This window comes from Microcaecilia unicolor, chromosome 7, assembly GCF_901765095.1.
Source record: "Microcaecilia unicolor chromosome 7, aMicUni1.1, whole genome shotgun sequence".
Taxonomy (NCBI): domain Eukaryota; kingdom Metazoa; phylum Chordata; class Amphibia; order Gymnophiona; family Siphonopidae; genus Microcaecilia; species Microcaecilia unicolor.
The window spans coordinates 86,764,479-86,786,611 of NC_044037.1; the positions used below are offsets into that span (position 1 = coordinate 86,764,479).

Genomic DNA, 22,133 nt, shown 5'->3' on the forward strand with positions numbered 1-22,133 from the left:
ATGCTGCACAACTTTTTAGTTAAGAAAGTCCCTGCCAGACGACACACAGCAGCAACAGGCAGACCAAGAGGATGATGACCCCTTCCCTCCTCCTGCCCACAGAGCTGACCAGGGACCACATCAGCTGGGGGTCTGTGCCAGACAAAGACTCATACAGACCAATTTCCAATAAAAGACAGTACAGTATTTATTTGTGCTCACCATATCTTATTCTATCCCTCCTCACCACCACCACCACACACCCCTCCCAGCACACACCACCACAGCATAGTAAGTATTTGCCTCACAGCCCAACTTTATCCTCCCCTACCTATTCCATCTGTGGGCCTCCTCTCCCACCCCTCCCTCTAGCTGCAGCGGATGGTCCAGGTCTTGCAGAAGCAAACACAGTGTCCGAGTACTCCCCTGTGGGACTGCCACTGCCCTCAGAGGTGTCAGGAGATGCAGCTGCTTCTGGTGCCCCATGGAAGGCCTGTGGCCAAATTGCTACTGGGCACAACACCCAGCATGGCAGTGTGTGCTGCCCAAGAGGGACCTGGCTTCAAGGTAGACCCACTCGCTTAGGGTCCTGTGAGTCCCATCCATGCCTGCTTGGATGCCAGTTGCTTGGACAGAGCTGAGGAGGTTGCTGTGAATCTGGGCTGGGTGGTGTGGGCACCTGGAGCGGAGGCCCTGGGTGGACTTTAACTGGAGAACACTGAGAGGATATGCAGATATGCAAATCCTCCAGAGCACCTGGGAGGCAGCTGGTGGAAGTACTGGGCACATGGAGCAGAGGTCCTGGGTGGTGTGGGCACTGGTGCCACTTGCGGCTAGTGTGGAGGATGGTGCTGCTAGAATGCTGGCCTCACTGGTGCCCTGGGAGGGTCAGGCAACGTGCTAGACAAAACCACTGTGTAATCATGCAGATCTTGCCAGGTCCTCCAAAGCTACAGCCAAATATTGTGTTTAGTGTCCCTGCTCTCCTGCTGCATGGTACACAGCACCTGCAGGCAGTCATCCTGGGCTTGAAGCCTCTGCTGCTGAACCTGAACCCCATTACACAGTAGCTGTAGCTTCTGGTGCCAGCAGTCAGCCAGCAGCATACTTTGGGCCAGGAGTTTGTTGGCCAGCCGCACATAGGGTTACCATATTTGTGGAGACAAAAAAAGAGGATACAAAAAATAAAATGCTGCTCTGCCCTGCCCTGCCCTGCCCTGCCGCACAGTCACCTTGACACCCCAAGAAAGCCAGATTCTATAAGCAGTGAAAATACTGGTAAAAGTAACAGAAATGCATTTCTTCCATACTCTGCTAAATACAAAATTAGAAAAGATGTACATTTCCAAACAAGCTAACATCCATGAGCAGCATATCCCCCTTTCCTTTCCTTCCCATCCATGAGCAGCATGGCCTCTTACCCTCTCCTCTCCATCCCCTTCTATCCAAATGCTGCATTTCCCCCTTTTCTCTCCCCCCCTATATACATGTCCCCCTCACCAATCTTTTTTCCAGTCCCCCTCACTCCCTGTACCCACACTCCGTCCACCTTTTTTACAGCCCCCCTCCCTGTATCCACAGCCATGATCCACCTTTTTTACATCCCTCTCCCTCTCTCCACCACACAAATCCATCTCTGTACGGCCTTTAGTTGTTCGCTTCATGAGAGGTTTGTTGCTAACCTACCAAACCTCTCACTGTGTCATGAGATCTCAACATAGTCCTCACCCAGCTGATAAAAGCTCCTTTTGAACCTTTGAATACCTGTCATCTGAAGTTTTTGACCTGGAAAGTTATGTTTCTGGTGGCGGCCACTTCAGCTCACAGTGTCAGTGAGTTCCAGGCCCTGGTAGCTCATCCACTGTATAATAAATTTCATTACAACAGAATAGTTCTCCGCACACACCCTAAGCTCTTTCCTAAGGTAGTGTCAGCACTCCATCTTAACCAGTCAATTGTTCTACCAACATTTTTCCCAAAACCTCATGCCCATCCTGGTGAAAATGTACTGCATACTTTAGACTGCAACAAGCGAGCCTTATCTTTCTATCTGGAGCAGACTCAAGCCTATAAACAGCCCACCCAGCTTTTCATTTCTTTTGACCCCAACAGATTGGGGGTAGCCATCGGCAAACACACACTTTCAAATTGGATAGTAGATAGCATCTCCTTTGCTTATGCCCAGGCTGAACTGACTCTTGATGGACGTGTCACAGCTCACAATGTCAGAGCCATGACTGCGTCGGCAGCCCACTTGAGATCAGCCTTCATAGAGGAGATTTGCAAGGGACACATTCACATCCCACTACTGTCTTGATCAGGATACCTGATACAACAGTCAATTTGGACAGGCAGTTCTGCAGAATTTGTTCGGTGTCTAGAATCTAACTCCACCCTCATAGGCCCTGTTTAATTCTGTTCCAGGTTGCACCTACACAGCTATTACATATACAGTTTCAGGTTGATTGAAGTTTTGGTCTTGATGTTTCGAGACTCCATTATTCTAGCTTTCTTGTTTTCGGTGAGCCTGGTAGCTAGAGATTCCCAGATGTGAGAATAAGAAGGCCTGCTTGTCCTCAGAGAAACCAAACCTGTAGCAGGTGTTCTCCGAGGACAGAAGGACGATTATTCTTACATACCCTCCCACCTCCCCTAGGAGTTGAATTTAGTTGTATGTTATAGGCTTTTTGCATTTATATTTGACTGGAGGACCCATGCTCATGAGTCAGGTGGGAAGGAACCAGTGCATACATGATGGGACACTGCTAGAAGTTTCTACATTATTCGCTAGTCAGCATCCGCACTGGGCTCCATCAAATAACATCACCCAGATGTAAGAATAATCAGCCTGTTGTTCTCAGAGAACACCTGCTTTACAGACTAATCAGCAACTCTCCACTCTTTTTCAAACCAACAATTCCACCTCTCCACTCTCCAACTGAGCAAAATCATAAACAGGTCCAAACACAAGTTTGGTCTTGAGCTAGTCACTTTTAAAACAGGTCTAATAGATTACATGTTTCTTTCCAGCACAATGAAATTGTTGTGCTGTTATCAAAAAAACAAGTTCATCACATAATTATGCCCATCTCACACCCACGACATGCTCCCAAAATGCCCACTGCACTGCGTACGTCTAGTAGCAATATAGAAATGATAAGTAGAAGTAGTAGTAGTAGTAGTAGTCTTTTGGCAAATATCGGACTTAAATGTTTTTTTTTTAATTATTATATGATTGAAGCATTTTCCTGTCAGAAACACGTCCATCTGCCCCTCGTGTAACTTTTTGCACATTCTTTTCTTTTGAAAATAAGCCCCATAATCTCTTATATTCTCCTCTCTAATCCTCTATTCTTATCAGTGGCGTTCCTAGGGGGGCGGACACCCGGGGCGGCGCCCCGCCCCCCCGATGCAGTGCGGACCCCCCCGGCGAAAGACCCCCCCCCCCGCGAAAGAGCCTCCCTCTGGGTGCACGCCGCTGGGGGGGGTGCCGCAGCACGCGCCTGCTGCGAGTTTACTAACTTTGCTCGTTCGCTGCAGCTCCCTCTGCCCCAGACAGGAAGTAACCTGTTCTCCTCTCCTCACCTCTTCCCTCGCAATAAAATAGCTCTCTCCCTTCCCTTGTACCCTGTCCCACCTTTCCACCTGATTTGGTGTCTCTCACTCATCCCCCCATCCAAATCCTTTACCCTAGATCGCCAGCAGCAGCACTGAAAATAGACTGCCTCTGCCAGCAAGTCCAGTAGAGGGAAGGTCCCCCCAGGGACTAACAGAGGCAACCTATTTTCAGCACTGCTGCTGCCAGCAACCTATGATAAGAAGTTTAAAGGAGTGTGTGTATGTGTGGGGGGGGTGAGTGAGTGAATAAGAGAGATGCTGAACGGGGATGGGGCAATGTGCAAAGGAAGGGAGAGAACTGCTTTACCTTGAGGGTGAGGAACAAGGCACCAATGCTGGAGGGAAGGGCACTTTGGTTTGTGAGCTGGATAAGGGGACCAAATGCATGTGTCACATACCTAATGCATAGACTTGGCATGTCTCACTTAGAGATAGAAGAAATGCCACATAGAGAAGGAAAACCTGGTAAGATATACCGCTTATCCACAAGAGCGATCACAGCAGTTTACAATATTTAGGGGTCTGTTTACTAAGCCGCGCTAGTGGCTGTCCTAGCACTAATGCCAGCAGAGCACTTTGAATGGGCTCTGTTGGCATTAGTGCCGGGACAGCTGCTAGCACGGCTCAGTAAACAGGAGCGTTAAAGTTTAAAATTAAAAAGGAAAAGAACTCCATTAATTATATAGGACAGCACAATCACGTCAAGACTATTCAATCCCACTCTAAAACCACATCATACAAAAGTTAACATTTAATAAAAAGAGTTGAGAAAAGACAGAGGAAAGCAGAAACTAGAGACTATGACCAGTACAATTAGAAAAATTAAATGATCAGCCAATAAAGGTAGTAAATGAATTTTATTTTCTATTTATGGATTAGAATATGTCAGTTTTTGGAATGTACGTATGCTAGATCTGGTTTAAGACATGGCTGGGACCCACAAGAGAAATCTTACTCATTGGCTTAAATCTCCAGCATAGCAGTGGTTAATCTTCAGCTTTGGGATGGATCACTTGGCGTTTCTGCAAATAATAATACACTCAGCAGGCATCCCACTTTATAAACTGGAAAGTATCTGAGGGCAGCAGCGTGACATTTCAAAACACAGTGAGCAAGATATATTTTTTTAACAGTGAGCAAGGTATATATTTTTAACAATGACAACAACAAAACAGAAGAACCACCTAGCAGCCAGCGCCTCTCTGGATTGTTGGAATCAGCTGCTGCAAATGTGAAGACTGTTGCCCAGCATGCTGTGCAGCACAGGGGGCGGCCCTGAGCAGTCTCTTTGCTGAGCATGTGTGAGATCTCACATTCACAGTCTGTTTTTCGTTATTGCAGGAGCTGAGCATTTTTTTCTGTAGCAAGGGGGATGAAAAAAAGGGTAAGGTAACCATGTGCCATGTTATTAGTACTCAGCATAGGAGTGAATTGTTTAAACTTGCTTTTAGTTTAAGTGGCCATAAAAGCTATGACAATGCTGAACATTAGGATATTTGAATTGTGCAGGAGCCCTTCACTCTCTGGGCATTATTTATTGGTTCTTAAATGAAACTAGGGTAGTGGTGTGATGAGCAGTGAGGCATTGTGAACAACCCTCTCATATCTGATGTTTCCCCCCCCCCCCCCCCCCCCCCCCCCCCCCCCATATAGACCTCTGTACATGAGGAAACAAAGGTCTATCAACAGTAAATTTACTAGGAGAAAAGTGATTTCACGCAAAACAAAGTACAATGCCTGAACAGGTAACTTTTCCTTGTCTAATGTACTTATTAGAGATGGATTGAAATTGAAGAGAATGTTGAACGTTGTGATTAATAAAGAAAACTATCAAAGTGGGAGACTTAATTATGCATTTAAGCCCAAATTTTCACTTGTGTGTGTAAAGCATTTAAGCCCAAATTTTCACTAGTATGTGTAACTGGGGGTTTCTACCCACTTGATTTTCAAATATGAACCTTCCATATTTTCATGTCAAAATAGGTGGTCCTGTGTTTGAATATCTTTATTCATTTCAAAACATGGTATAAACTTATAACTTTTCACAAAGCTAAAATGGCTTGCTATATTCTAAGCACCCCACATCCTTGCAGATGTTTCCACTATCATTTGTTTATGTCTGTAAAGTTATATTCATGCTTTAGGTGTCTGAAAATCCAGATGTTTAAAGTATGCATACAAAAATCTTTCTGTATTCAATTTATTTCATGCATCTAAAGTCATAACTGAGCTTTTTAAAATATATTTGTAAGGTCTTGGGGTGATCCATCACTGGATTGGCACAGAACACATATCATCCAGGTCCTCTCCCCTAACAGCTGTCAGTACACACACACACTCTTCTGTAAGGGAGCAGGTTCTTCACGGTGGTGGGGGGGGGGGGGGTATATAAAGATTTCCCTTCAAGGCCTTGGTACAGAAGTACCTCAAAACACAACCCAGAAACTGAAGTGGGGTTTTCCAACTCTACAAAACACAAGTGCAAAATAATTAGAATTATGAGGTAGTCTTTCAATCCCAATATTATACATTATCAATAGATAACACAGTAAACTCCATACTTTATTTTGTCTCTAATCCCTTTACTATAACCAGTTGATAGAATAATTGGCTTTCAGGGTTCTGGGGCAAACCAGCTCTCTCCAGAATATAGTCTTTCAGGGCAATAGGTCTTTTTGGGTCTGAGGTTAACTTATTCCCTTCCGGTTCCACACACACACACACACACTCTTTCCAGTGATCCACTTTCACACACATATCCTTCCAATTTGGAACAATCTCATGCATAGTACTTTCTTTGCGGTCCAGCTCTAGAGTGAAGCTTCTCAGTCCTGGTCCTTTCGGATTGAAGGTCTGTATTCTGCTTCACTGCACAAACAGCAGGCAGAGGGATGGGTAGAACCTCTGGCCTGTCACATTCACTTCATACTGGATGCAAGGGAGCCTTCACACAAGCTACTCATTTATTCCCAGGCCACACCATACTACACTTGTTTGGAAAGAAATTATACCTTAAAAAAACAAAACTGAGACCCAGGAGCTGGGCCGTTGAACTCCATACAGCTCCACTACCACTACACATGCTTGCTAGACAGTATCACTGCAGCCTTCACTGGAAGAGGATGATCCTTACATATACTTTACTGGATAAACACATTTGGGAACTACAAAGCTTCTTTTCTTACACTATCCTTATGCTGTAAAACATTAGTTAACTTAATAAGAGTAAAAGTTATACCTAGGGTCTCTATTCTTGGGTGTTTTTGAACATTTAGTTGGTTATTTTCCAACTAATTAGGGATTGTTTGAGATTATAACAATTCAGTTTATCAGTATACTAGTAAAAAAGGCCCGTTTCCGAAACCAAGGAAACGGGCGCTAGCATGTGGGGTTTTTTTTTGTGTGTGTGTATGTGTCACAGAGTTATTTTGTGTGAGGGTGTGGTGTGTGTGCAGGTTGTTGATGTGTGTCTTTTTTTGTTTTGTTTTTTGCTTGGGGGTTGGGGGATGTGCTATGCTGTCCTTGGTCGCTGTTTGCTGCTGGCTGGGTCGCGGGTAATCCTTCCAGCTGGGCCGCAGCTTGTCCTGTTCGCCCACGTCCCAGATGGTGACGGGCACGTTGTTTTCCGGCTCCTCTGACTCCATGTCAAGCGATCCCAAATATAGTCTGTGCTATAGGCCCTCTGGCAATCTTCAGTACTGGCATTAAGCATTTAAAAATTTCTCCCCCCCCCCCCCCCCCCCCCCGGTCTATTTTTGCACATACCCACAGCAGGAATATTCTTCTCTTGTTCCAGCGGTGGTTCTGTGCTCTCCGTGCTGCACAGATAATGAGCCATTCTGCTGGGGAATGCTCCTCCCTTATTGTCACGTAGTTTCCTCTGATTGGTCCGTCTTACGTTGCCTAGTGTTGCCTGGGAACAGTGTTGTGATGGTCCTTTGTGTTTCAGAATGTTGAGGGTGTTTTTTCTGATTGGTCCGTCATGCGAGGGCGGGGCAGAGAGACATGGTCAGTGTTGTGGCTTCACCACCATGAATCCATGAACCCTTCAGGGAGTGACTGAGTGACTTCAGAACATTGTCTTCAGAACGTTGAGGGTGAGTTTTATTATAGTAGATCTGCAGTGCCGGTGCCACTTCTAAATTTCTTTTCCATCAGAATCACACATATATTTATGCAGCTGCAGAGAATTCATGTGAAGAAAGGGGAAGGAAGAAAATTACTTGGAAAAGTGTGTTTCTGTGTTTAGCCAATAAACATTTATTTTACTGTTTTTTGCACTGAGGGGGTATTATAGATTCAACAGTGGTTCCCAAACCTAGTCCTGGAGGCACCCCAACCAGTCGGGTTGTTGGGATTTCTACAATGAATATTCATGAGAGAGATTTGCTATTAATAGGAAACTATTTTAGACATTGTGTCATGGTGATGATTATATGTTATCTGACCCTGTATATTAATAACCCATATCATACTGCACTGGTTTGACGTGAAACTATACCTTAAAAACACAATTTGACATTTTAAAAAACCCCAAAACAATAAAAGAGACAATTGTTTAAGTAATAGCAAGGAAATTGAAGAAAACGTTTTTTGCACCCAGTTCACAGATTCCCTGAAGCTCATCCTTGGGCCCCTGCTTCAAAACCATTGGTCTATGTCTTTGACTAGCTGGATCCACATTTTTCTCTTTACTATATCATCCACTGGCCGCAATTACTTTTTACTTTTCCTCTGGGTCCATATGTCCTTACTATACCAATCCTATCTTCAATAGGTTCTTTTTTTGAGTGGAGGTATCCACTTTTACATACTTGATTTTAGTTTATTATTGTAAACCACCTGAATAGGCTTTTTGCCCAAAGAGTGGTGAAACAAAATGTTAAAACACAAAGGACTTTTCATACTTCTACAGTACTAAGTAACCCTTCTAGATTCTGTTTCCCTTTTGGATATTTTTTGAAATGATTTTCTACACCAGGTTTTTCTTGCCTTTTCTGGTAGAGCCTTCTTTCCCCAACCCTGCAACAAACTCATGTTAGTTTGAGATGAACACTGCCCATCAGTCCGTAACTGCAGTAGGGACAAAATGAGAAGCGCCTCCTTGATCACCAGTGCCATCAAGTAAAGTATTAAAATCAACCCCTAATATTCAGTTGGCAACAATTAACATTTTTTTAAAGCACTGACCATTGGTAGCTAATTTAGCCCGAATATTCAATACCAGGCCATGTCCATGCAAAGTCGCTGAATATCCAGGGCTATTTGGGCATGTGCTGGCTACTGGCTCTTATGCGGGTCCTGGCTGATTATTCTTCCCTTTCTGCAAAAGCAAGGTCCCTATCCCAATCCCCCTTCCCTCCCTCCTCAAAAGCAAGATGCCCCATGGGCCTACCTTTAAATCTCTCATGGTCTAAGTACCACGAGAGTAGTACCACAAGGCTGCCGCTACAGGTCACAGTAGCCATTTTGAGCTGGAGCCACAGTGGACAGAAGTAAGTAAGGATTGCTTTTGCCCTTTGGACCCTAGACTACCAAGGGGTTTTCAAGGTAGGGGGGATAGGGACCTATGGGCAGTGGGGAAGTGAAGGGTCCATGTTGGGAAAGACCTTGCTGTTGGGGAGGGAGGGAGGGTTGAAATGGGGGGCGGGGAGTCTGGGCAGGTTGGAGGGGGTCAATACCAGGAAACTGCGTGGGTGCCGGCCGATTATTCAGTGCTGACACCTGCATAGCTAAGTGAGCATAGGCCTGCATTTTGTTCAGTCCTATTGCATGCTTTGCTATGTGGGCACCAGCAATGAATATCATCAGGTACTTGCATAACTGCCAGCTCCTCTCTGACTCTGCCCTCGGACCACACCTCAACTGCCTGGATTCAAGATGGCCCGTTAGAGCCAAAATTCAGCGGCATTGCCCGATTAATTGCCACCGATATATCAGCGGCTGGCTTCCCGAGCACGACTGGACTCCTGTCCACTTCAATTGCATTGAATATAAGATACAATAAAGGGCTACATAGGCAAGGGCAATCAGAGAGACTATATTGGATAAAAGAATTGGAAAGCAGCCAGAGAATTGCTTTTTTCTTTGAGGATGAGCAACAAGAGCCAGAAAGACAATTCTGCTTAATCCACATCCAAATACAGTCCCAGCTGTGGAGCAATGCCAAACCCTCCCAAGGCCTCCAAACAGAACCTAGGAAATGGTTCCTCAGATTAAAAAAAAACATCACTCTGTACCAAGGAGGTTTTTAATAAGAAGGAGACGGCATGATGTCAAAAAGTTGAAGCTGGTTTTCCCTATCAGTCACTATACCCAAAACAAACCCCTCCCCTCCTAACAGAAGTAATGCAAAACTAAGAAGGTTTAATAAAACAATATAAACATCACACATTTGCTATTGTTTTCAATAGTGTCTGTGAATAGCTCATTTAATGGGCCAGATAGACTCATGCCATCTCCTGTCTTATTAAACCTCCCTGTTCTGTACAAATCCTGCCCCCTCCCACAAAAGAAGCTGTGTCCTGACTGATTTAAGACAGCCACCTCTGGCCAGCCTATGGGACAGGGGTAGGGGATGTTGATATTTGTTTGGCTAGCTGTTTGTTACATTTTCATGGTCCGAAGAATCTGATAGGTCGTAACCTAGAGGGTAAAAGATTCTTACATCTGCTTGGTCAGTTTTCCAGCACATGTGCTTGGGACATCAGGGAAGACCATGGTCTGATTGGAGGGGGATGTTGGGAACCCACAAGATGTGTCATTAGGGATGGTGTTGAGTAAGTGAGCATGAGTGTGAAGTTGCCTTTCATTTCCTAATGGTTATTTGTGTCAAGTTCTAGTTTTATGCATCTCGGAAGCTGTAGTTCTTTGTTTTCATAAGAATAGCCATACTGGGTCAGACCAACAGTTCATCTAGCCCAGTACCTGTTTCCAACAGGTCACAAGTACGTGGCAGAAACTCAAACAGCAGCAACATTCCATGCTGCCAATCTCGTGGCAAGCAGTGGCTTCCCCCATGTCTATCTCAATAACAGACTATGGACTTTTTCTCCAGGAACTTGTCCAAACCATTTTTAAACCCCAGATTCGCTAACCACTGTTACCACATCCTCTGGCAACAAGTTCCAGAGCTTAACTATTCTTTTGAGTGAAAAATATTTCCTATTTGTTTTAAAAGTATTTCCATGTCATTTAATTGAGTTTCCTAGAGAAACTGCATCATCACCTATCACATCAAGTTATTTAGAGGCTTCAGCCCTGCAATGGGGGCAAAATAAAAACGAGGTCTAGTCTGATGGTAGCCCTAGATCTGACATCTTTGGGTGCATCAGACTTAGTGTGGGCATTGTGACATTAGACAACTGTAGGCTGAGGATACCATGCTATCTTTGGGGGTGTTTCTGGAAGAAGGGGGGGCTGTGATGTTTGTGGGGGAATTACTACTTTGGGGTAGAGGAGGCACTAAGTTTGGGTGCATGGTTATCTCAGGATAGTAGAGGGCAAGATGCTCTGCATGTTCAGGTGCATCATTACGTAGAAGTGTGGGGGGGGGGGGGGGATAAGACACTGACATTTTTGGGTGCATCCCTGCTCAGAACAAGGGAACGGGAGCTATGATATTTTGGGGGAGGCATTGCCAACTCAAGGATGGTGCTGTGGCGTCTTTGGCTGCATTACTGCTGCAGGGTGAAGGTTGGGGAAGGCACTTTGATTTCTTTGGCTGTTTCACTCTCTAGTGATGGGAGGGTGCTGTGAGGTTAATCTGTGCTATCTTGTTTCTTATCTACTTTTTTTTTTTAACTTGAGAAATTTTTTATTGATTGTGAAGCAGATATAACACATACAAGAATGACCTTGTTCAAAATTCTAATAACACAGTGCAAAAACTCCACCAAATAAACTCCCAACAAGTTACCTACTTTTTTCTTGCAGGAGAGTGTGGTGGAGGATCTCCCAGCAACCCTCAAGCTATTGAGCATTTTGCAAGACCAGGTGATGTTTGTTGGTTCCAGCATGAGGTCTATGCTTTGATTTCACTTTTCCTGTACACTCAGAGGACCCTGGGAGTGTACCCATGTGACAAGTCCCTAGGTTCAATAAAATGAATCTTGCTACTATTTGGGATTTTGCCAGGTAGTTGTGACCTGAATTGGCCACTGTTGGAAGCAGGATACTGGGCTAGATGAACCATTGGTCTGATCCAGTATGGCTATTCTTATGTACTTATCTTTCAGTGCCCTGGACTGGACCTTTTCTCATATCTGAGATCGGGCTTTCAGTACACAATAAAATTAAAAAGTACAGAAGCCTGCCTGTCGGTCTTTTACCTGATGCTTTAACTTCTGTATGTTCAGGAACAGTTAAAAAATACACAGAGAAAATAGTGTAAATTTTAACACTGTAAGAAGCCTAAAGTAAATTCTTGACTCACTACAGTCCCTGAAGTTGGTGAGATCACTAGTAATCCCTGGGGCGTGGCTTTAGAATGAAAGTTTATCCTGGCCCTTATACTCTGTGGGAAGTAGGATTCTTGGAAATGTCTGATTTGAGAGAGACAGGCATGCTTTCTTGAACATTAATATTCCTTTGGAGGCAGAGTCTTTTCATGCCATGCTATCCAGTAGAATGTTGGTAGATGGAAATGGAATATAATTGGCCCCTCGTGCATTGAAATCCCTGTTATCCCATCTTTTTCTAAAGTCTTATCCTTCCGTGTCTGGGTTTTTGCAGGTGGTAGGAACAACAGCTCATGTGCAGAGTTTATTGCAGAAGGTTCGGGCAGGTGTCTTCCCCACAGAGAAGGTATGCAGAATAGAGTGGGTGAGGGAGCAGTGTTTCTTTAAATGTTATGTCTGTGCTGAGATGTGGGTTTCTCTTAGTATCACAATTAATTGCTTTCCTTCTACGGTGTTCTGTTTGTGTATCTCTTTCCCCTTTTTATTGCTCACCTATTGTTGGTTGTTTCTTTCTCAACTCTTCTGCACTGTCTTCTGCATGCAGGGCCTCAGCTTCCTGGAGCTGAAGGATCAGCTTCTACTCATGTACCTGATGGATATTGCTTATCTGATACTGGAGAAGACATCAGGAAAGTCCTTGAAGGAGCATTCATCTGTCTTGCGCCTGGTGGAGACTCGTACGGTATGGGGAAGGAGGAGGAATTGGAGCACTTCCCATCTTCTCTCCTCTGCTGTTTCTCTCTTATCTCATTGGACTTGGTTTTCTGCTGACCATCTCCCCTTTCCTTGCCATAGGTTTTGGAAAAAATGCGTCCCATTGACCAGAAACTGAAGTATCAAATTGACAAGCTGGTAAAAGCAGCTGTCACTGGCAGTTTAGGTGAGTGTGGAGGGAGGGAAGGGGCTCTTGCAGTCTGGGTAAGCATGCAAGGGAAGGAAGGACCAAATTTTTTCTCTGTCTTGTAGCATTAAGGGATGCTCTTGTTCTCTTCCTTTTTATCATACAGATGAGAGTGATCCTCTGCGCTTCAAGCCAAATCCAGATAATCTGATCAGTAAGGTAAGAATTCTACAACTTCATCTCTTATACATTAGGGTTTCGTTTTAGCTCTCCCTGCTATATTCATATCTTGGTGATCACAGAATGCTGTTGTCATGGGTTCCTGATGGTGAGTGCAACAGCAGCACCTTGACTTAGCACTACTTTAAGAAGAACCAGCTGAGAAAGTGCTGGTTCCTGAATGAACTAGCAGCATACTAGAGGAGGAGAGTTGGATCTTGTCCTTTTGCTAGGAGCACACCACTCAGTATATATTTTGTTAAACTCTGTCTGTACCACTTGATCTGCTTATAAACAAAATTAACAAAAATTCCAAAGATAGATACGTACATACAGGTCAAGGCACAAAAGTACAATTGTCAACTATACAATATGTATAAATATCAGAATATAAAATGAGAGGCTTGGAAGAGGATTATCTGATCTACAGTGCTCGGCTTAGAGGCTGTTAGAAGCCCAGAGGGATAGTATTAGGGAAGGAGATAACATTCTTTCTTGCTATCTTCATCCTAGAAGAACCCCATGAAGGATGGCAGGTAGCCCAAAAACTTCCCCAAATAAAGTCATATCGGTCTGTCTGCTTTTCCCTCAAGGGTGTATGTTACCTTGATTGAGAGGCTAAATTCGAACAAATACAAACACCAGCTTATCAGTGGAGGGATAGATTTCCAGTTTAACACTATGGTGGGAACCTCACAGCCAAAGCATTTAGAGACTAGCTTGCTAATAGCTATAGGAACTCTTGTGCTAATTCAGGGCAAGGGGCAGCATACCACTTATTTTATGAATTTGACACTTGTAAGGGTACAGTGTGTTTAGACACCAAGGATGTGTTTTTCTGGAAAAGATTTTTTTTTTCTATAGCTGAGTGAATCTGAGGAGGAAGAGAAAGATGAAAGTGGTGGAGCAAAGGATTCTGGGAAGAAGAACCCTGGAAAGATCAGGAAATATGTGCCCCCACGACTTGCCCCAGTGCATTTTGGTGAGATCATGGTGATGATGTCTTAGCATTCCCAGCACTTGGATACTGATTCCTTATTCACCTTTTGGCATGATCAGTGTCCCATAGATGCTGGCTCTGAGGAGAAATCACTTTTAGTTACCTTCCTCTTTCTTTCTCCCTTCCTACAGATGAGACAGAAGCAGAACGGGAGCGCAAGATCTTGGAGCGGGCTAAGAAGCGAGCCCTGAGCAGTTCTGTCATCCGGGAGCTGAAGGAGCAGTACTCTGATGCACCGGAGGAGATCCGGGAGGGGCGTGGTTACCATATGATGCGGCAGAGCCAAGAGGAACAGCGCAGGTCTGTGGGATGGGGAGCTGCAGTGAAGTGGCTCTCGCAGTCCTTGGCAGAACCAGGGAGATGTCTTTGGGGCAGAAAGAGAATAGCACTCATTTATCCTATGTGCCCTCATTATTTGCAGAACTAGCTATGAGGAATCCATGATGGTACGACTGAACCTGACCCGGAAGGAGAAGGCCCAGAAGAAGAGATCCATGGCAATGACATCACAGTTGCAGACACTGACACATTTTGGTGACATCAGTGCCTTGATGGGAGGAGCTGGGAACCCTGGTGAGGTGAGAAGGGCAGATGTCTCAATGAGACAAGAAGGAGGGACCTAAGCAAACAGCAGAAAGGTTTTGTAGCTGCTGGATATCTGAAAATGTCTGACATCCTACACCTTCCTGTACTTTTTTTATGAAGCTGTGCATGGTCACTCTAGACCATGAACTGTATCGGGTCAGGCTGCAATACACTAGAAGCACAGACAGTTGTATTCTGCATAGGGAGCATAAGATTTCTCTGCTTTTCAGTGCTGTGATTCTGGGATTTGTGGCCTTGTTTTGTACTGGGGCCCCCAAGTGTTACATGCATGTTGTGTCCGTGGGACTCTGGATTCTGTGCTTAGTACAGGAATCAACTCCAGCTAGTTAGTAGTCCAGTATGCAGGTGATGAAGTCATCTGGGTATTGGTGATGGGTGGGTAGGTTTCTCTTGTGCAACTCTGGAAAGCTCATTTTTATCTGTGTTTCACCAGGACTTTGTGCTGCCTGTAAAGCGATCAAAGAAAACACTGAAGCAAAGAAAGAAAAAGAAAGGTGAGGGAAACGTAGTCTGTAGAGTCTGTGCCACATTCCCCATGGAAGTTCTAGATGAATTGGGCAAGGGACGTTTCTCTGCCTTGTTTTCCAGCCTTCTCTGTCTCCCTTAAGTGCTGGTTGTTCCTTCTTTCCCTCTTTGTTTCTCTTTCACAGTGTTTGCCACTTCACTGTCGTTTTTCATTGTGTTTTGCCTGCAGGTTTTCGGAGACGGAGGTGATGCTCCATTCCTCGTTCACTCTTATAGTGAAGAATAGGGGCTGAGTGTGGAGGACTGGTAATGCGGTATACACTTCAGGCTGGGCCTGGAAGGCCATTTGGTTCTCTTTATCCAAAAAGCTGTTTATGATTTCAATAATAATAACTTAATAAATGGTAGAGAAGAATGAGTGTGACTGACATGTCCCTTAGTCACTGTGATCTCTCCATCTCACAGTCTGAAGGGTTAGGCTCCTCCTCCCTGCTTTCATTTCATTCATCAGTTCCATCAGCAGACCAGTGGCCTGGAAACTCTCAAGTGTGCACACCTTCTACTGTCTGTTTTTGTTTGTTTGTCTTTTAAATCCTCAGTCCATAAGAGGACTACTTTCTCAGATTCTGGCCTTTAATTACCTAATTAGCAGGCCTTGAGGTCTCTCGGGGGCTGGACTGTATCTGCCATCTTAATTTTACGGGGTTGTGGTTGTTTGTCCATTTGCTGTTTCTCACCTCCTTATTTTTATTTTATTTAGATTTTGCTCACACCTTTTTCAGTAGTAGTTCAAGTTGAGTTACATTCAGGTTCAATGGGTATTTCCCTGTCCATGGAGGGCTCACAGTCTAATTTTGCACCCAAGGCAATGGAGGGTTAAGTGACTTGCCCAAGGAGCAGCACCGGGCACCTCTGGATGTCCTTGTTATTCCTGCTGATTCTGTTGGTGGAAGCGTAAGCTTGAGCACAGCTGTGCTCTGCTAGTCCTTTGTGTAGGATACTATAAGGGAGAGTTTCCCAGTGCTCTGGGTTCCTACCCAGAAGGGCTCCAGATCTGAACTTCTTTGGCAGTATTTCACTCCAGTGTTTTGCAGATTTTTTTTTTTTCTGGCTGCAGATGACAGTCTTCATCCTGCAGGAGTCAGTTCTGTGAGAGAAGTCCCACTTTCTACTCCTTGCCTCCAGAGAACTAGCTGACAAGTTTTCCTCAGTGCCTCCACAGCAAGTGGGCTGGGAGTTTTCTGCACAGGTGGAATGCCTCTGATCTTCCATGCGCTTAGCTTTTTTCCAGGTCACCTGGCTCACTATAACTGCTGTGCCATTGTATTGGTTCCTGGCCATCTGTTGCTTCTTGTCCTATCCAGTTCTTGCTATTCCCACCAGGTGACCACCAACATCCTAGGGATCTGGGGCATGATGGGGCTTCTGATGGTGTGTCACTATTCTCCCTGCAGCACTGGAGCTTTCTACTAGTGTACACAATTTCTGCTTAGATGCCCCCTCTGGGTCCTTCACCTTCCACAAGGCACTGGTGGCGTTCAGTGCAGCCTGCCTAGGTTTTATCCCTGTTTCCTCCATCATTATTGTCCACAAATGGGGCACAGTGGCAGCTGAAACTGGATGCCCAGTCCACAATCCTACAGGGCCTACAGGTCCCTCTTCCCTGCCTTGGTGCACCAGCTGCTGGAGATCATGGTTCAGTGTGGACTGTTTTCCTTGTCCAGTGTACAGGCCCAAGAGACAGAGAGCAGGTGGTCCTTACTCTGGCCTTGTGCATTATTCCCATCCTGTATGGACTGTTCTCTGAAGAAAGGAGGATCATGCTGCAGTGCAGGCTGAGGAGAGGAGCCTGGCAGTGAGGGAAGAGGGGACGACATGGTGAGCAGGGGAGTCATGCAGAGACACTAGCATGGCAACTCCTGCTTCCCCCCCTCCCATTCTCCTTAATACACTAAGAGAGGGAATAGAGAGAGAGAGAGACAGTGGCACAGAGACACACTCTTTCATCAGAAACAGCACAGTGACATGGCATTTCTCCAAACAACGCAAACCACCATCATGACTTCCCTGCTGGAGCCAAAGAAACTGTCACAGAGAGAAAAAGTACATAAGCACTGCCACGCTGGGAAAAGACCAAAGGTCCATCAAGCCCAGCACTCTGTCTCCGACAGCGGCCAATCCAGGCCCTAAGAACCTGGCAAAAACCCAGAATTTAATAACGATCAATGGACTTTTCCTTCAGGAATCTGTCCAGACCCCCTTTAAACTCAGCGAGGCCAGCTGCCGTCACTACCTTCTCCGGGGAATGAGTTCCAGAGACTAACCACACGCTGAGTGAAGAAAAACTTTCTCCAATTTGTTTAAACCTACAACATTCTAATTTCATCTTGTGTCCCCTAGTTCTATTATTGTTAGAAAGCGTAAACAAACGCTTCACATCTGTCCGCTCTACCCCACTCATTATTTTGTAGACCTCTATCATATCACCCCTCAGCAGCCTTTTCTCCAGGCTAAAGAGTCCTAGCCGTCTTAACCTCTCCTCATAAGGTAGTCGTCTCATCCCTTTTATCATTTTCGTCGCCCTTCTCTGCACCTTCTCCAATTCCTTTATATCTTTTTTGAGATTAGGCGACCAGAAACTGAACACAATACTCCAGGTGCAGTCGCACCATGGAGCGATATAATGGCATTATAACATCCTCATGCTTGTTTTCCATCCCTTTTCTAATAATACTCAACATTCTGTTCGCCTTCTTAGCCGCCACAGCACATTGAGCGGAAGATTTCAACGTTCTATCCACGATGACTCCCAGATCCCTTTCTCGGTCCGTAACTCCTAAAGCGGAACCTTGCATGACATAGCCATAATTCGGGTTCCTACTTCCCACGCGCATCACTTTGCACTTGTCAACGTTGAACTTCATCTGCCATTTGGACGCCCAATCCCCCAGTCTCACAAGGTCCTCTTGTAATCTTTCACACTCCTCCCGCGACGAGACGACCCTGGATAACTTTGTGTCATCTGCGAATTTAATTACCTCACTAGTTACTCCCATCTCAAGGTCATTTATAAATATGTTAAAAAGCAGCGGTCCCAGCACAGACCCCTGAGGGACCCCACTAACTACCCTTCTCCATCGAGAATACTGACCATTCAACCCTACTCTCTGCTTCCTGTCTTTTAACCAGCTCTTAATCCATAATACACTGCCTCCGATCCCATGACTCTCCAGTTTCCTTTGGAGTCTTTCATGAGGCACTTTGTCAAATGCCTTCTGAAAATCTAGATATACAATATCCACCGGCTCCCCTCTGTCCACATGCTTGTTCACCCCCTCGAAAAAATGCAGTAGATTTGTGAGGCAAAACTTCCCTTCACTAAATCCGTGCTGACTTTGTCTCAGCAGCCCATGCTTTTGTACGTGCTCCGTAATTTATTCTTAATAATAGCCTCCACCATTTTTCCCGGCACCGACTATATGTAGTGATATGTACATTACATAAAACTTTGCAAAAAGTACTTGCCATCTGTGTAGCAAACTAGCCATGTGAGTTCAGTGCTAATCACAAGGATTCCCACGGCAATAACCCCAGCTAGGAAAATGCAGCACTGCAAAATATTATACTGGGCTCTAGATTCACAGTACACTTCCTACTGGGAAAAGAGAACAAGTCAGATTGCTACAGCTCCCTAGAAAGAAAAATATAGGGTAGGAGAATCCCACACCTTAGTCATAAGTGTAGAACATGGACAGATCCTCACCAAATACAAGAATAGGGACCACAACTTAGAAGCAGAATGATGCAGTGAAAATCTGAACCAGAAGTCCCAAAAAACCAAGTGTCCGCATTCAGTGTGACACCAGAGTTAGGGCAAAAGTGGAAACAAATGTTATGGGCAAAAGCCAGAGAGGAGTCACATTTCTCAAAGAGCTGAGAGAGAAAATCAAAGATTTCCCCCAAAAGAATGAGTCAAAAAAATCTGTCTAGCTGTGGGGAACGAGAAGAAACAGCAGCCAGGGCAGCAAAAAGCTGTAGCATCCTGTCACTGGCCCAGAAACATAACAAGAACAGCGAAAATTCAGCCTAAGACTTCTGTAATGTTATTTTACTTTGCTAGTATTAAGAGAGGTCAGTCTTCCAACCATGTAGTCATTTAAGCTACCTGTTGAGCAGATAAGTACTGCTGTCTGGAATATTCAGAGGCACTGTCCGGATAGTGCTGGGCTGTAGCCAGGGCAGTTCTGGAATGTATCTGGATAATGGCAACATTCAGTCCATTGTCCGGATAACTTAAGACAAAAAAGAAGCAGTTCTAGGTTATCCAGACAAGTTATTGTCACTATCCACATAAGTTCTAGTGCAGACTGCCTTATCCAGAGACTCAGCACGAGCCACTATTCAGATATTTTTTGACTGCCACAGCCAGTGTTTAAAAAAAACAAAACAAAAAAAACCCCACTAGGGCAGCTGAATATTGACCCAAAAGGTTAGTTTGAGTGTGTGTGTAATTTGAAGTAGGGCTATAGTCCTATCACCAGATTTATCATTTTGGAATATGAAAAAAAAAATATGCATATGAATAAAACAGTTTTTGTAATTGGTTATAGTTGTGAAGATATTTGTATGCAATGAATATGCATGATATAGATTACCATACAATGGAGATAGTTCATGTACATTTATCTCATGCATATTCATTGTGGATATCTTGAAAACCAGACTGGTCTGGACCCCTGGTCAAGTTGTAGAACTGGCAGCGGTAACATGTCACACTCAGGATCACAAAAAGGTGTCAGTGGGAGGTGTGGGGTTTGTAACCCACTCCTCTAACCACCTCTTCATCAAGAAAGCATAGTAGCAGGCACAAATGGACAGACCAGGGGCCAGATACACTAAACGAGCCAGCAACCTGGTTTTTAAACCAGTTCTAGCCAGTCTAGCGACCAAGTAGTAAAACAAGACATGCACAAAAGTGTTCTCCGAGCCATTTTCCTGTCCCGGTAGCAGCTAACGAAAATGGAATGCAAATGATCTACAGGTTATTATAATGAGCTAATTAGTATTATAATGTGCATGCAAGGCAGATGCACAGCTGTTTTCCGACCCCATGCACCGTGGAAAACCTAACAGGTTGGGGGCTGCGCGGGACCCATGCAGAGCAGGACGCCCATTGCAAAAATTGGAAGAAACAAAAACGTCCAAGTGCTCGTCAGGGACGTCCTTTCAAGTACCTAACACTTGGACGTCCTTCACTCAAAAAAAAAAAAAAAAAAAGGACATCCCTGACGAGCACTTGACATTTTTCCCTTCAGATTTTGTGATGGGCGTCCTTCTCTTGGACGTGTTTTTCTTACGTGCCCGAAATGACCACCGCCGAGAATCGGGACGTGCAAGGACGCCCAAATCAAAACTATTTGGAAGTCCCTTTCGATTATGCCCCTCCAGATCTCTGTCAGCCAATCACAGCGCGTTTAGCTGATACTGGTGTCAGCTAAACACGCTGTGATTGGCTGACAGTGACCTGGAGGTGAATAATCAAAAGGGACGTCCAAATAGTTTTGATTTGGACAGCCTCGTACATCCCGATTCTGTCCGGCGTGGTCATTTCAGGCACGTAAGAAAAGCACGTCCAAGAGAAGGACGCCCATCACAAAAGGTGAAGAAAAAATGTCAAGTGCTTGTCAGGGATGTCCTTTCTTTTTTTAAGTGAAGGACGTGTATGAAGCCGTCTTTGGCATGCGCAGAGCAGCTACCATAACGCTTGGCTGCTCTGCACAAGCTCAGCTGGCCAACTGGCTTCCCCTCCTTAGGAAGAAAATCGCGTGCAAATTAGCTAACAGCGAGCAGCTCATTTGCATGCAATTTCCTTCATGCATGCCCATTATTTACCGATTCGATAAGGGAAGGGCTCTTTCCGTGGAGTTAGTGCATCTGGCTCTAGGTGAGCTAAGTGATCCTCAATTGCTAACTGCTTCTATTTGTTTTGCTATGAAGAGTGAAGGGAATGGATAGAGCTGAAAGTGAAAAAAAGACAGTGACAGGGAAGCTCAGGAGGCAGGGAGAGGGCGAGAAAAAAGTGGCTTACATAAAATGAAATGACCGAAGAACATATAAATACCTCCCCCGAAGCCTTCGCCTACCTCTGCTGATGGAGATGAACTTCTCTTCTCACCTGCAGGGCGTGGCTTGATGAAGGAGTATCTGTCCAAGTCTCTGTGCGTGCGTCTGACATCAGACGCACAAACAGAAACTTCAACAGGTGCTCATTCAACAAGGAACGCCCCGCAGCCAAGAAGAGAAGTTCGCCTCCGTCAGCAGAGGTACGCAAAGGCTTCGGGGGAGGTATTCCGGACAATAGGATGGTGTCCAGAGGGTCGCGCCAAGGGGGGGCCAGGCAGTAACGCCAAGGGGGGGGGGGGGTCAACTCCGTGGGAGGGGCGTGAAGGGGGCCTTGAACTGGCAGGGAGGGAGGATGGGTGGGAATTTCCCTTGCTAGCGCCCGTTTCGTTGCGTTTCGAAATGGGCCTTTTTTACTAGTAGATATATATTATTTGGTTAGGGCTTCTTTTACAAATCTGTGTGGCAAATGCGAGGAAGCCTATAGAATCGAATGGGCTTCCTCTCATTTACCACGCATAAATCACTAGCACGGCTTTGTAAACGAGGCCCTTAATTTCTTTTGTACCACCTGAAAGCCATCAAAGCAGTGCAGTTGGGCACAGTAAATACTTTTGAATCCCTGGAGGCGGGGCCACTGAGAGACAAAGTTGGGCCCCACCATCTCTGTTCTCCCCCTTGCCTACTTACTGGCACCTCTCTCCTTCTCTACACATAGGCTGACACCCTTCCCCACCCCCTCCACCGTGGTTCAGTATCGCTGTCCTTTCCTTCGGCGGTCCTCCATCGTTTCTGCAGACTGCCGACAGCATCCACAAGCAGAGCA

At 45.2% G+C, this 22,133-nt stretch overlaps 1 protein-coding gene across 3 annotated transcripts; it reads left to right on the forward strand.

Annotated features, from left to right (window-relative positions):
- Positions 1-4,861: 4,861 nt before the first annotated feature.
- LOC115474084 (neuroguidin-like) lies at positions 4,862-15,979 on the forward strand. Of its 3 annotated transcripts, XM_030209403.1 has the most exons (12): positions 4,862-4,981; positions 5,251-5,342; positions 11,533-11,592; positions 12,331-12,402; positions 12,601-12,738; positions 12,852-12,936; positions 13,064-13,116; positions 13,981-14,098; positions 14,248-14,416; positions 14,538-14,694; positions 15,156-15,216; positions 15,417-15,979. In XM_030209403.1, exons 2-12 carry the CDS (start codon positions 5,331-5,333, stop codon positions 15,434-15,436), a joined length of 945 nt encoding a protein of 314 aa, XP_030065263.1. In that variant the 5' UTR covers positions 4,862-4,981; positions 5,251-5,330; the 3' UTR covers positions 15,437-15,979. The 3 variants fall into 3 exon arrangements, with proteins under 3 accessions (XP_030065263.1, XP_030065266.1, XP_030065264.1); XM_030209406.1 differs by lacking the exon at positions 11,533-11,592; XM_030209404.1 differs by lacking the exon at positions 5,251-5,342 and having other exon boundaries at positions 4,863-4,981.
- Positions 15,980-22,133: the final 6,154 nt, after the last annotated feature.

Excerpts from the sequence above, each read along its gene's own strand:
- LOC115474084 (XM_030209403.1), top strand. Across the intron at positions 14,099-14,247 it reads ACTTGCCCCAGTGCATTTTG|ATGAGACAGAAGCAGAACGG; the intron begins GTGAGATCATGG and ends CCCTTCCTACAG. Across the intron at positions 14,695-15,155 it reads GAGCTGGGAACCCTGGTGAG|GACTTTGTGCTGCCTGTAAA; the intron begins GTGAGAAGGGCA and ends GTGTTTCACCAG.